Raw genomic sequence first — 14,526 nt, 5'->3', positions numbered from 1 at the left:
ATATCTTCACATAGAGGTGAAAACTCTTGCTATCATATTATCGTGCATATAGTTATAGCAAGATACATTTGTGCACAAATTGCATTGAGGATGTAGTACTTCATGACCATGAATTCTATATGCTTTAAGCAATTTAAATCCTTCAGGGATTGTTAAGTTATATAAGCCATATAATAGACTTTAGATGCATATCAAGTTTTCATGTCATGCTAGACATATAAGATATCGAAAACTGAATGCACATATCATTGGCTTTATACTTTTAAGTGTTTGAACTATAGGTCCAAAACAACATGTCGTTCATATGAAACCAATTCTACTTGAATTGTTTCTCTAGACTTAAGATCCTCATATATCTTTAGAGCTATTATAGATGTCGTCGACGAACATTTTATATCAGTTTCAATATTTTTTCATAAAGACATAACATAGAGATCTCTTCATTCATATTTTTAGGTACCTGAATCCCTCTTGAGATTTTATGAAGTGTTATGTCATATAATCTTCTAGATCACTTGCCTCCTTTATTATGATCATTTTGATCATTTGTTCACCTTCTTTATCAAGAAGTTTATTTGAAACCGATCTGTCTTTACGCTTTAAGCGTACCATATACTTTGTCCTTCTAGGACTTATTATAATATGAGCATTTGCAGTGAGAATATAGTTACTTTCTTTGGGTCAGCAAATGCATCTGGCATGCTTTGCAATAAATTACACATGAATTATCTTTTTATGAACTTCAAATTCATATTATTTTATTCGAGGATCTAGATGTACAAATGATAATTCATTCCATTTAACTTTTTCTCAACTGTTGTATTTTGTCTCCCCCTCATGTTAGAAAAACTAACTTGTTTCCTCAACTTTGAGAACCCATCTTGTGCGTTATGGTGTTAATCAAAATATACACTGCACATCAATGATAATAAGATGGAACTATTTGGTTCCTGACCATGAACCACTTGTGAGGGGAGAAAATAATATACTTTCGTATATAACGTATATCAAACTGATATACAAAACTTTTTTCTCATAAGCAATTGTTTAGCTATTAAGTGGAGGCACTCAATAAATCATTTTGCTAAACTAGCTGTGATGCAAACCAACTTATCAAGATGAACTTCTTGAATAGAAAATCTGGAATATGCTCTAAATTAAATTGTAGAGCAAGTTACCTTGCAAACACCATGTTGCGGGTTAATAATAATCGCACATGTAGCCATCTCATAGATGCGTCTTATGTGGTATACATGGCAGGTGAATGGGCTCATATTCACCTTTGATATTTCCAGCATTCATGGGATTGAATCCCAATTTTAGTTGATCTATTAATTAATGAGAACATGCAACATAAGAGAATTCGTAAAGAACTTTCTAGTTCTTTAATATTTACCCATGTGAATTCTCTTTTGTTTTTGCACATCATACTTAAATTGATATGGGTAAACCGATTATGCCAACTGAATAAATTATCAACATTGATAAACTTCAGATTTATACCATGACGTGTGCAATTATCAATAAACTCCAAGTTTATTATGATATGGGTTTTTATATCAATAAACATCCACTTTATTGTGGTATTCTTTTATTTGTGCAGTACAAACTAGAGAATAAAGCGGGTAGCTTTTCACATACATATTACCCCGCTACAAGTTGTAGTAGTAGAAGATATTAATCTTTCCTTTATTTATAGTCTCAGTATGACCAACCGCTTTCGCGAGCACTTTAGAAACTCAATAAGTTTCTTTGAGACTTACTACAACACAACGTCTTATTGATAATCAATTTTCTCCAAAATAGTATAATTGGCTCTTCTAGAGCTCTCAATTAATTTTGTACTACCACATATTCATCAATATCCATATGGTGAATATCTCTTTTAAAGAGAAAGTTATACCATTATGGTTATGGTCAAAATTATATGCAAGATATGTTTCTTGCATTAATGTTATTCTTTGATAATCACATTACCAAAATATTTTAGCGTGCAATAGGTACGTGACCAATGACCATTCATGCCATAATAATGACATTGATTTCTTATATCATCTCAAACCTCCTTCTAGAGGTGAGTGTGGTATATTCACTACCACTAGCACGTTCATATTCTTTCAAGAATGAATATGTATTCATAAATCAGATGTTGTCACATTCACATCATGAATTGATCATAGTCATCTGTATGTGCTTTATAAAATCTCATGTCAATTCGATGACAAATATTACTTTCACAGAGTGAAGGATTATTTTGAGAATCCTTATTATTCTCATTATCACAATGATGGCGATTATAATTTTGTCTATTGCCACGTCCACATCCATTGATACATCATAGTGATAATTTTGTCTTCTTTCAGACTTATCACATACTGTTATCACATTCTCTTAAGGGAATGAGAATGGAGCAAATTCAATGGGACGGGTTTTCACTTTTTGTGCCCATAATCATACATGAATTTGATCATGGCAAGACATAGAAATTTTACCACTTCAGGTGGTTATAATTTCTTACAAACTCCATTAGAGTTGTAATCAAAATTTATTGTCTTTGCTTGTATTTAAAATTAAATTATAGAATAAAGAGAAAAATACGGTAAAATACTTATCTTAAATCCAGAATTTAATCATGAAGGAAATTCATAGAACAATTGACAATCATTATGATCAATCTCAAAGCTTCTACTCAATTGATTAGAGTCTCGTGCTGATAACGTGTTATAAAACAATAAAAGAAGAAGAAGAGTATTGCAGAGAAAAGTAGAGGGAGAGAATTCTTATTGATTTGGGATGAATTACAATGAAATAGAACCCTCTATTTATAGGGCCACCAAGTAATAAACCCTAGAATCTCTCTAAATATAGACATTCACCATAAATAAAATTCTATTTATAACAAAAATGAAGTTCTTCTCTTGTATTTTTCTGTTGTTAAGTCTCTTTGTCTCCATTGTTATTGCTATAGTACTATTCCGGCAGTTTTTGTATACGGCCGTTTTTGTGTTCGGCGACACTGTAATTGATACAGGCAACAACAACTGGTTCCACACGCTACAACATGGGAAGAATTTCGAGGGAGGAAAGCCCAATGGCAGATTTTGTGATGGAAAAGTTCCCTCTGACCTTTTTGGTACCAAGATTTTGCCGCTTTAATTTCCTCCTATATCGGGTCATGATATGTGTTTACCTCGAAAAACGTGAGTAACAATTAAATATAATTTATGGTTTTAAAGATATGTGATTTATTCTAATACCAGTGAATATACAAGTTATTTAAGTTATAGTAGGAAGAATTGATGAACCAAACCAGTGTTGTTAGAGCAACGGGGACCTCGAGCTCGATTATCTCGAGGGCCTCGAGGTGAGTTAAGAGCAAATAAAGTATGAACAATAAAGTAAAGACAATAAAGCTGAAGAACAACTGTGGAGCACAGTAAACGAGAAAAGCAGAGTAGAATATTCTATTGCAGTGAATGAGATGATCTTTATAAATGATTGAGGTCCCCTTTATATAGGAGGGGAAAACCCTAATATGGTACATTCCTAATTACGGTAAGGAATTTTATTGGTACAACTGTATAACAACCTAGTACGGACTTGTACTATTTCGTACAAATCTTATCCTGTAATTTACGCCCTGATCCACGTGTCCTTGAGAACTTTCCGCTCTTTCTTGAGTGTCATCGAAATTATACTGCCCCCGAGGTAGATCATGGCAGGTCTCTGATTTGCTCCCTCGAGGTAGGCATTTTCCATTCAGATCTGGTCTCTACTTCGTTCCGCCCGAGCTCGAGCCCGAGGTACCTTTAAGTTCTTGAAATCTGGCTCTCCGGTTTCGGCCGTATACAGATAGTCCCCGCATTTCTTAGAATGAAAAAATAAGAAACGATCTGATTCTCGCCCCTTCGATGTCCCAATCATGATGTCAGTCTAGTAAGGTTAGCGGTCTGTATGACCGAAAGGTCGTGCAAAAGTTACGCCTACACAGTTTTTGAAAAGCCTCTAATGAAGGACGGCTATTGGTCGTCCGTCCAGCTTCTCCAACACGCTTAGACAACCTCTATAAATACGTCAATCCTTCATTCTTCAAACTTTTACTTTTACAGTATCATCAAATCTTCTCTGCACTTGTTCCTTCCTTGTGCCCATTTCTTAACTAGCTCCTTCTTCTTCTGAATTTTCACAACAAAAATGGCAAAAACTTCCAAGACAGTTCCACAAAAAGAGAAAGCCTCTTCGTTTTCACGCCCGTCAAAGGGCAAAATGGTGGTACCTCCTAGCATTGAGGAATGTACCCCCGAGCTTTATGATACGTCTTCCGATTTCAAGGTCGACAAGCCTGCTTCGGTCCCAGGACGATGTGAGCCCATGTCTCGGTATATTCGCTTAATAACCGATCTCAAACAAGTGAAAGCAGATTGTTGTTGGGGAGATGAAGTGCAAGTGGAGATCCCTTCACCTGATGAGGATATTACTACTCACAAAGCGGGGTACCTAAGCGTATACACATACCCATTTACTTTAGGTCCCGTAGATCCTTCTTCGCTCTTTCCAGACCCAGTGATCCTCGATTTCTGTCGACAATACCAAGTGACACTCGGCGAAATTTATCCTTCCTTCTGGCGGGTTGTTCACCTGATTAGGTACTTTTCGAGCAAAGTCGAGGGGATGCCTTTTACCCTCGATCATTTGATCAGATTATACAACTATCACGACCCCAAATACCCCGGTCGTGATGACGCCTATCACAATACTAGGCAAGCCAGCCCAAACAATTAACCACAGTAAATTTCTTTTAATAAGCCATTTTGCTAATACTGATTAAGCTTCAAATTCGCAAGAAAATATATAAATCACTAAGATGTGTGGAAAGACAGTATAACGACAAACCAAACACAGCCCAACCATCTGGTGTCACAAGTCTAGAGCCTCTAAATACAACCAGTCCGACTGTCTAATACATGATAAGTCTAAAATGCAGAAAAACAAGGACAGGAAGGAGGAAAGCAGGGCTGCGGATGCCGTGCAGCTACCTTGCAGTATCCGAGAAGTTCCGACAATGCTGGGAACCCTCACTCTGTCGCGCGGGCACCTGAATCTGCACACAAGGTGCAGGGAGTAACGTGAGTACACCAACTCAGTAAGTAACTAAAATAAATAAGGTCTGAGCGCAGTGACGAGCAGTTAAAAATCATATAAAAGAGTATACAACAGAATATCAAGTCAAACTCAACAATTTAAAAGCCAGTTACTTCGTAAAACTTCAGTTTAAATTGAAATACTTTGAAATCATTTACTTAGCATTTTTCAACAGAGGTCATTATAAAAGGAAGAGTGAAATCAGCAAAAATGTCATAATTGGGCCCCTCGGACAAGGTATCACTCACAAATAGAGCCTCTCGGCCGAGCCTCTCGATCACTCGTGACTCAACTCTCGTCACACAGTACTCACACTCAGCACTCAGGCTCAATAATATCTCATAGTAGTAATAATCATAATAATCACTGCGGCGTGCAGCCCGATCCATAGTTTACAGTCGACTACGCTCACTAGGGGTGTANTAGTCGACTACGCTCACTAGGGGTGTACAGACTCCGGAGGGGCTCCTACAGCCCAAGCGTCATATCGCTGCGGTGCGCAGCCCGATCCAATATATATATCGCTGCGGCGTGCATCCCGATCCATAATATATATATATATATATATATATATATATATATATATATATATATATATATATATATATATAATCCTCACGAACAATAAAAATACCCCTAAGGGTCTCAACAGGTCGGCACAAGGCCCCAAACATGGCATAAAACCCATAATATAGTATAAATCTCTAAAATACGTGATATAATAAGATTTCAAATCAAGTACGCGGCTTAATAGTCGCTACGGGACGGACCAAGTCACAATCCCTATCGGTGCACGCCCACACGCTCGTCACCTCATTTATCAAATCAATACGAAATACCGGGATTTTATACCCTCAGTTCCAGATTTACAATGGTTACTTACCTCAAATCGGATGAAATACTACTCCGCGACGCCTTTGCCTCTCACCTCGGCCTCAACTCGCGTCGAATCTACCCAAAATCAGAATCATAACATTAGAATAAGCTAAGGGAACGAAGCTCATGCAAAAATAATCAAATTATACCAAAAATCCCGAAATTGGTCCAACCCGACCTCCGGGCCCACGTCTCAAAATTCGATAAAATTCACATCAATAGACTCCTTATCTCCCCACGAGTTCATACATATCAAAAGTATTAAAATCCGACCACAAATGGCCCCTCAAACCCTTGCTCAAAGGTCTCCAATCTCAAGCCTTAGTTTTCCAATTTTTAACCCTTAATTTCCAAGCCAAATTAGTGAAATAACACCATAGAAACGAGTTTAGGGTCCAAAACCTTACCTCTATGAAATCCCCTTGAAATCCCTCTTCCAATAGCTCCCCCAAGCTCAAACCCGCATGCAAATGGTGAAGAACAACTCAAAAATCGCGAAGGAATTCTTTTATACCTTCTGGCCCAGGTTTTTCGCACCTGCGGCCCAAAATACGCTTCTGCGGCCCAAGACACCGCATCTGTGGTTTTCACTTAACGTCCAAGTTCCGCATCTGCGGTTGATTCCTCGCACCTGCGCTACCGCAGGTGCGCTTCCTTAGCCGCTTCTGCAGTTCCAGCTGATCTTCTTCTTAGCCACACTTGCGGCTGCCTTCCGCTTCTGCGGGCATCGCACCTGCGGCCTCCCAAACGCAGGTGTGGTATGACAGCAGCAAAAAATGCTTCAGCTCCCTAACTCAACTCCAAAATTTCCGTCAATCATCCGAAATCACCCCGAGGCCCCAGGGACCTCAACCAAAAGCACAAACCAGTCATATACCACCATCCAAACTTATACCAATCTTCAAAACACCTCAAACAACATCGAAATAACCAAAACACATCGGATTCAAGCCTAAGAACTCTAAAACTTCCAAATTCCGCTTTTGATCAAAAGGTCTATCAAACCTCGTCCGAATGGCCTGAAATTTTGCACACACATCCCAAATGACACAACGGACCTACTGCAACTCCCAGAATTCCATTCCGACCCCTATATCAAAATCTCACCTATCAACCGAAAATGCCAAAATTCCAATTTCGCCAATTCAAGCCTAAATCTACTCCGGATCTCCAAAACATGTTCCGATCACACTCCTAAGTCCCAAATCACCTCCTGAAGCTATCCGAATCATCGGAATATACATCTGAGCCCTATTTCACATAAGTCAATATCCAGTTTACTTTTTCCAACTTAAGCTTTCTCAAAAGAGACTAAGTGTCTCAAACCTTACCAAAACCTCTCCGAACCCGAGCCAGCAAACACGATAACACATAATACAGCTGAACAAAATAATAAGAAGCAGAAATGGGGAAAATGGAGCGGTAACTCATGAAACGACCGGCCGGGTCGTTACATCCTCCCCCTCTTTAACAAACATTCGTCCTCGAACGAGTCAAGAAACATACCTGAAGCCTCGAATAGGTGAGGATATATTCTCCGCATCTCCCGCTCGGTCTCCCAGGTAGCCTCCTCCACGGGCCGACCTCTCCACTGCACTTTCACTAAAGCTATACCCTTTGACCTCAACTTTCAAACCTGCCGCTCCAAAATAGCTACTAGCTCCACATCATACGTCAGATCATCATCTAACTGAACCGTTCTGAAGTCAAAAAGATGAGACGGATCCCCAACATACTTCCGGAGCATAGAAACATGAAACACCGGATGCACACCCGACAAGCTGGTTGGCAAGGCAAGCTCATAAGCCACCTCCCCAATCCTCCGAAGTACCTCAAAAGGCCCAATGAACCGAGGACTCAATTTACCTTTCTTCCCGAATCTCATAACACCCTTCATGGGTGAAACCTTCAATAGAACCTTCTCACCCACCATGTAGGACACATCCCGAACCTTCCTGTTAGCATAACTCTTTTGTCTCGACTGCGCTGTACGAAGCCTCTCCTGAATCACCTTCACCTTGTCTAAAGCATCCCGCACCAAGTCTGTGCCCAATATTCTAGCCTCACCTGGCTCAAACCAACCAACTAGAGATCTACACCGCCTCCCATACAAAACCTCATATGGAGCCATCTGAATACTCGACTGGTAACTGTTGTTATAAGCAAACTCTGCGAGCGGTAGTAACTGATCCCATGACTCTCCAAAATCAATGACACAAGCGTGCAACATGCCCTCCAATATATGAATAGTGCGCTCGGACTGTCCGTCCGTCTGAGGGTGAAAAGCTGTGCTCAACTCAACCTGAGTACCCAACTCTCGCTGTACAGACCTCCAAAACTGTGAAGTAAATTGAGTGCCCCTATCTGAAATGATGGAAACCAGGACACCATGCAAATGAACAATCTCCCGGATATAGATCTCTGCCAACCGCTTTGAAGAATAAGTAGTACACACAGGAATGAAGTGCGCGGACTTGGTCAACCGACCCAAATAGCATCGAACTTCTTCAAAGTCCGTGGAAGCCCAACTACAAAGTCCATGGTGATCCGCTCTCACTTCCACTCTGGAATATCCATCCGTTGAAGCAGGCCACCCGATCTCTGATGCTCATATTTCACCTGCTGACAATTGAGACACCGAGCTACAAATCCCGCAATGTCCTTCTTCATTCTCCGCCACCAATAGTACTGTCTCAGATCCTGATACATCTTTGCGGCACCCGGATGAATGGAATACCGCAAGCTATGGGCCTCCTCCAGAATCACTCCCGAAGCCCATCTACATTGGACACACATATCCGGCCCTGCATCCTCAACACCCCATCATCACCAATGATCACATCTCTGGCATCATCGTGCTGAACTCTGTCGCTAAGGACAAGCAAATGAGGATCATCATACTGGTGCTCTCTGATGCGATCAAACAAGGAAGACTGAGAAATCACACAAGCCAATACCCGACTGGGCTCCGAAATATCCAACCTCACGAACCGATTGGTCAAGGCCTGAACATCCACTGCCAGAGGTCTCTCCCCAACTGGAATATATGCCAAACTCCCCATACTCACTGCCCTTAGGCTCAACGCATCGGCCACCACATTGGCCTTTCCCGGATGGTACAAGATAGTAATATCATAATCCTTTAGCAATTCCAACCATCTCCGCTGCCTCAAATTGAGATCCTTCTGCTTGAACAAGTGCTGGAGGCTACGATGATCAGTAAACACCTCACAAGACACACCATACAAGTAATGCCTCCAAATCTTCAACGCGTGAACAATGGCAGCCAACTCCAAATCATGAACAGGTTAGTTCTTTCAAGGGGCTTCAACTGACGGGAAGCATAAGCAATAACTCTACCCTCCTGCATCAACACACACCCAATACCAACTCTCGAAGCATCACAATACAGTGATACACGGTATATGAACCTAAAGCTGATGGCAACACTAATACTGGAGCTGTGGTCAAGGCAGTCTTGAGCTTCTGAAAGCTCTCCTCACACTCCTCCGACCACCTGAATAAAGCACCCTTCTGAGTCAACTTGGTCAAGGGCGATGCGATAGATGAAAAGCCCTGAACAAATCGGCGGTAATAACTCGCCAAACCAAAAAAAACTGCGAATCTCTGTAGCTGAGGACGGTCTGGGACAACTTTGAACCGCCTCCATCTTCTTTGGATCAACCTGAATACCCTCACCGGATACCACGTGCCCCAAGAAAGCCACCGAACTGAGCCAAAACTCGCACTTGGAGAATTTTGCATAAAGCTTCTCCTCCCTCAATCTCTGAAACACAACCCTCAACTGCTCTGCGTGCTCCTCCTGACTACGCGAATACACTAGAAGATCATCAATGAAAACTATGACAAATGAGTCGAGATAAGGCCGAACCACGCTGTTCATCAAATGCATGAACGCTGCCGGTGCATTGGTCAACCCAAAAGACATCACCAGGAACTCATAGTGACCATAACGGGTCCTAAAAGCTGTCTTGAGAATATCCGAGTCCCTGATCTTAAGCTGGTGATAACCTGAACGGAGATCAATCTTGGAGAACACTCTCGCTCCCTGAAGCTGGTCAAACAAATCATCAATGCGAGGTAGGGGATACTTATTCTTAATAACCTTGTTCAACTGCCTGTAATCAATGCACATCCTCATCGTGCCATCCTTCTTCTTCACAAATAGGACAGGCGCACCCCAAGGCGACACACTAGGCCAAATAAACCCCTTATCAAGGAGTTCCTGAAGCTGCTCCTTTAACTCCTTCAACTCCGTTGGTGCCATACGGTACGGTGGAATAGAGATGGGCTGAGTGCCCGGCACCATATCAGTACCAAAATCGATATCCCTGTCCGGTGGCATGCCCGGCAAGTCTGCAGGAAAAACATCTGGAAAATCCCTCAATACTGGAACAGAATCAATGCTGGGAGTCTCTGCACCGACATCCCTCACAAATGCTAAGTATGAAAGACAACCCTTCCCAACCATACGCTGGGCCTTCAAGAATGAGATTACCCTGCTGGGAACATAATCAGACAGACCTCGCCACTCAATCCGTGGCACACCCGGCATAGCTAACGTTACCGTCTTGGCATGACAATCCAGAATAGCCCAGCACGGAGATAACCAATCCATGCCCAATATCACATCGAAGTCTACCATACATAACAACAGAAGATCCACTCGGGTCCCAGACCCCCAATAGACATAACACACGATCAGTATACACGGTCTACCACAACAATATCGCCTACCGGAGTAGAGACATGAACAGAAGAAACGAGAGACTCGCAGGGCGTATCCAGATAATGGGCAAAATAAGATGACACATAAGAGAATGTAGACCCAGGATCAAATAACACAGAGGCATCTCTCCGCAGACTGAGATAATACCTGTAATCACCGCATCTGAAGCAACAACATCAAGTCTAGCCGGAAGTGTATAGAAACTGGCCTGACCACCACCTGATCGTCCTCCCCCTCTAGGACGGCCCCCAACTGACTGACCTCCACCCCTAGCTGCCTGAGCGGGTGATGAAGTGGCTGGAGCTGAAGTAGAGCTAACCCCTCTGCTGAGATGGACCCTCAAGAAGACGAGGACACTGCCTCCTCATATGCCCAAAATCTCCACACTCATAACAACTCCCCGGTGCTGGAGACGGGGACTGATGGAACCCCTAGCTCCGAAATGACTAGCAGATGCACCTGGCATAGAAGAGCCCTAAACTGATGGAGCACGGGACGAACTCTGGGCTAGAAGGGCACTGAGTGATGAATGTCCCTGATGAGAACTGTGAGACCTATGACCCGACAATGCCCCACGATAACCTGGGCGAGCTGACTGAGCCTGCCTGAATGGACGGCCTCTGCCATGCTGAAACTGACCCCTCGAAGGAGCACCATCATAGCTACCAGATCCCCGAGGCCTCTTGGCCTTCCTCTCCTCTCGCTCCTGGCGACGAACTGACTCAATCTCACGGGCGATGTCAACAACCTCCTCAAAAGTAGCACCTGACACCCTTTCCCTAGTCATGAGAATCTGAAGCTGATATGTGAGGCCGTCAACGAACCTCCTGATCCTCTCTCGATCTGTGTGAACCAACCAGATAGCATGGCGAGCTAACTCGGAGAACCTCATCTCGTACTGTGTAACAGTCATATCCCTCTGTCACAACTGCTCGAACTGCCTACGCAGCTCTTCCCTGCGGGACTGTGGTACATATTTCTCCAAAAAGAGAGCGGAGAACTGCTGCCAAGTAAGAGGTGCCGCACCAACAGGTCTACGCCTCTCATAAGCCTCCCACCAAGTGAAGGCAGCCACCGTGTGAGGAACCAAAGGGTCATCACCGAATTTCTTCCTATTTCCGTGCTTTCGAGGCCTTAAAAACCTCGCTTTTAGTTACCTCGATTTTACGTGCGCAGTCCGAGCGCGAAGCCGAAAAGCTTTTATGTTGAAATATGTGAACTTTGTGAAAAATTTGAAGAATTTTGATATTAATATTGCTAAAGTTGACTTTGGTCAACATTTTTGGTAAACGGACCCGGACCCTTGATTTGGCGGTCCCGGAGGGTCCGTAGAAAATATGAGACTCGGGCATATGCCCGAAGTCGAATTTCGAGGTCGAGAGCCCGAGAAATGAATTTTTCTATGAAATTGTTTTTCTGAAATTATTAAGGAAAATGGGAATGAAAATTGATTAAAAGACTATGGTATCGGGCTCGTATTTTGGTTCCGACGCCCGGTACAAGTCTTAATATGTGTTAAGCACTTTCTGTAAAGTTTGGTCGAAATCGGACGTCATTTGACGTGTTTCGGACCTAAATATCTAAAATTTGAAATTTAAGAAGTTTGAAATGAAAAATGATGATTTTGAGGCTTGATTCATTGATTTTGATGTTATTTTGGCGATTTGATCGCTCGAGTTAGTTCGTAGGATGTTATTGAGTTAGTGTGTGTGTTTGGTTAGGAGCCCCGAGGGCTCGAGAGTGTTTTCGGAGGTGTTTCGGGGTGTTTGAACTTAAGAAAAATTGCAGAAAACTGCTGTTGCTGGTGTCCAGGTAAATTGCCCTCTGCGATCGCATACACCTTTCTGCGATCGCGTAGGGTTACTTGATCAGGTCCATTTTCTGTTCTATGCGATCGCATGAACTCCTCTGCGATCGCGTACCTTAGCCCCTTCGTTCTTTGCAATCGCATTAAGCTTCCGCGATCGCGTTTCATTAAACCAACCCCGGTATGCACAACCCCTTTTCTTCTATGCGTTCGCATGACCACTTCTGCGATCGCAATGGTCAATTTTCCCTTCCCTTATGCGATCGCAAGCCTCCTTCTGCGATCGCATAGAGTAAATACGCCCGGTGATTTTTTTTAAAATGTTCAAAACAGAATAGTTTCGGGACTTAGGCATTTTTCTCACGAACCCTCTTCTTCCCCAAGCTTTAGGACTCCATTGAAGCCCCCACTCTTCAAGATCACTTGAGTAAGTAATTTCCCACTTATTTCCTTCACTTTTCCTTCATTAATTAGCAAGTTTCTAAGCCTAAATCATGAAATCAAAGTAGAAATTAAGGGTTATGGGTAGAGTTAGGGTTTTGAGAATTTTGGGTGATTCAACCTCAATTTGGGGTCGAATCTTGAAATAAATTATATATTTGAACTCGTGGGGTTATGGGTGATTGGGTTTTGGTCCGAGCCTCGTGTTTGGACCATGTGGGACCGGTGTCGAATTTTGGTGTTTTTGGGAAAATGATTGGAATTTCATTTCTAGGCTATGAGATTATGTTTTTGAGCCCTTATTGATATTATTGAACTAATTATGACTAGATACCATTGTTTCGGAGTCGGATTGTAGAGGAAAGGCAGTATTTGAGGATTGATTGCTATTCTTTGGACCGAGGTAAGTGTTTGTTCTAACCTTGGCTTGCGGGAATAGGATTAGAATGCTATTTGCTACTTGCTAAATGTGGAGTACGGTGTATAGGCATGGTGACGGTTGTCTATGCACCGGAGTCTAGCATGACCGTGAGTCTTAATTGCTTTTAATTCAAATGATGTGACACCACTACCTTGTCTAATCGATAAATTTCATATAATGTAAACGGCTGAGGAAGAATTGTGATTGATATATTTTGGAGCGTTGGCTCGAACAAGAATGTGATAGTAGAGAAAGAAGTGATTTAAAAGAGGGTGTGTTGTGATTATTCCCTTGCCGGGACGTGTAGACTATTATTACGTATTCTCCCTTGCCGGGATATTTGGGTTGTTAGTTGTACCCTTGCCGGGTTAAAATGTTATGTTGTCGAATTGCCCAAATGGGGCCTTCTTTACAAAGTCAGACATTTTGAGCATAATATGGGATCGTGTGGCACGCCGTCCACTTATATACTATAATATGGGATCGTGTGGCACGCCGACCACTATATATGTCATGAAATGGGATCGTGTGGCACGCCGTCCACTTATATACTATAATATGGGATCGTGTGGCACGCCGACCACTATATATGTCATGAAATGGGATCGTGTGGCACGCGGTCCACTTATATACTATAATATGGGATCGTGTGGCACGCTGACCACTATATATGTCATGAAATAGGATTGTGTGGCGCGCCGACCACTTATGTATTATAATATGGGATAGTGTGGCACGCCGTCCACTATATATATATATATATCATGGAAACCTGGAGTAGTTCTGCTGTTATTTCTAATAATTCATTTTCATCCGTTATTTTCGAGCATGTCCCCTTCCCAGCTTTACTTGATATCTTCTGTTATTATTTCCGTTGCTCTTGTATATGGTATATATATCTGTACAGGTTGTTTTTGGTAGGTCCTGTCTAGCCTCGTCACTACTTCGCCGGGGTTAGGCCAGGCACTTACCAGCATATGGGGTCGGTTGTGCAGATGCTACACTCTGTGCATTTTTGTGCACAGATCAGGGAGCAGCTTTCGGACCGCAGCAGTAGGATTTGCCGGGAGCTATCTTCAGTCCAGGGAC

The 14,526-nt window shown here is 42.3% G+C and overlaps 1 protein-coding gene across 1 annotated transcript in view; it reads left to right on the top strand.

The window, feature by feature from the left end:
* Nucleotides 1-2,904: 2,904 nt before the first annotated feature.
* The window catches only part of LOC109242653 (GDSL esterase/lipase EXL3-like), a 50,643-nt gene continuing 39,021 nt past the window's right edge, over nucleotides 2,905-14,526 (top strand). The window contains exon 1 of the mRNA XM_019409491.1: nucleotides 2,905-3,133. Coding sequence (XP_019265036.1) covers nucleotides 2,905-3,133 — 229 coding nt within the window. The remainder of the gene's footprint in view (nucleotides 3,134-14,526) is intronic.

Source organism: Nicotiana attenuata, unplaced genomic scaffold (genome assembly GCF_001879085.1).
Source record: "Nicotiana attenuata strain UT unplaced genomic scaffold, NIATTr2, whole genome shotgun sequence".
NCBI classification, from domain to species: Eukaryota; Viridiplantae; Streptophyta; class Magnoliopsida; order Solanales; family Solanaceae; genus Nicotiana; species Nicotiana attenuata.
This window is presented reverse-complemented; position numbering and strand designations above follow the sequence as displayed.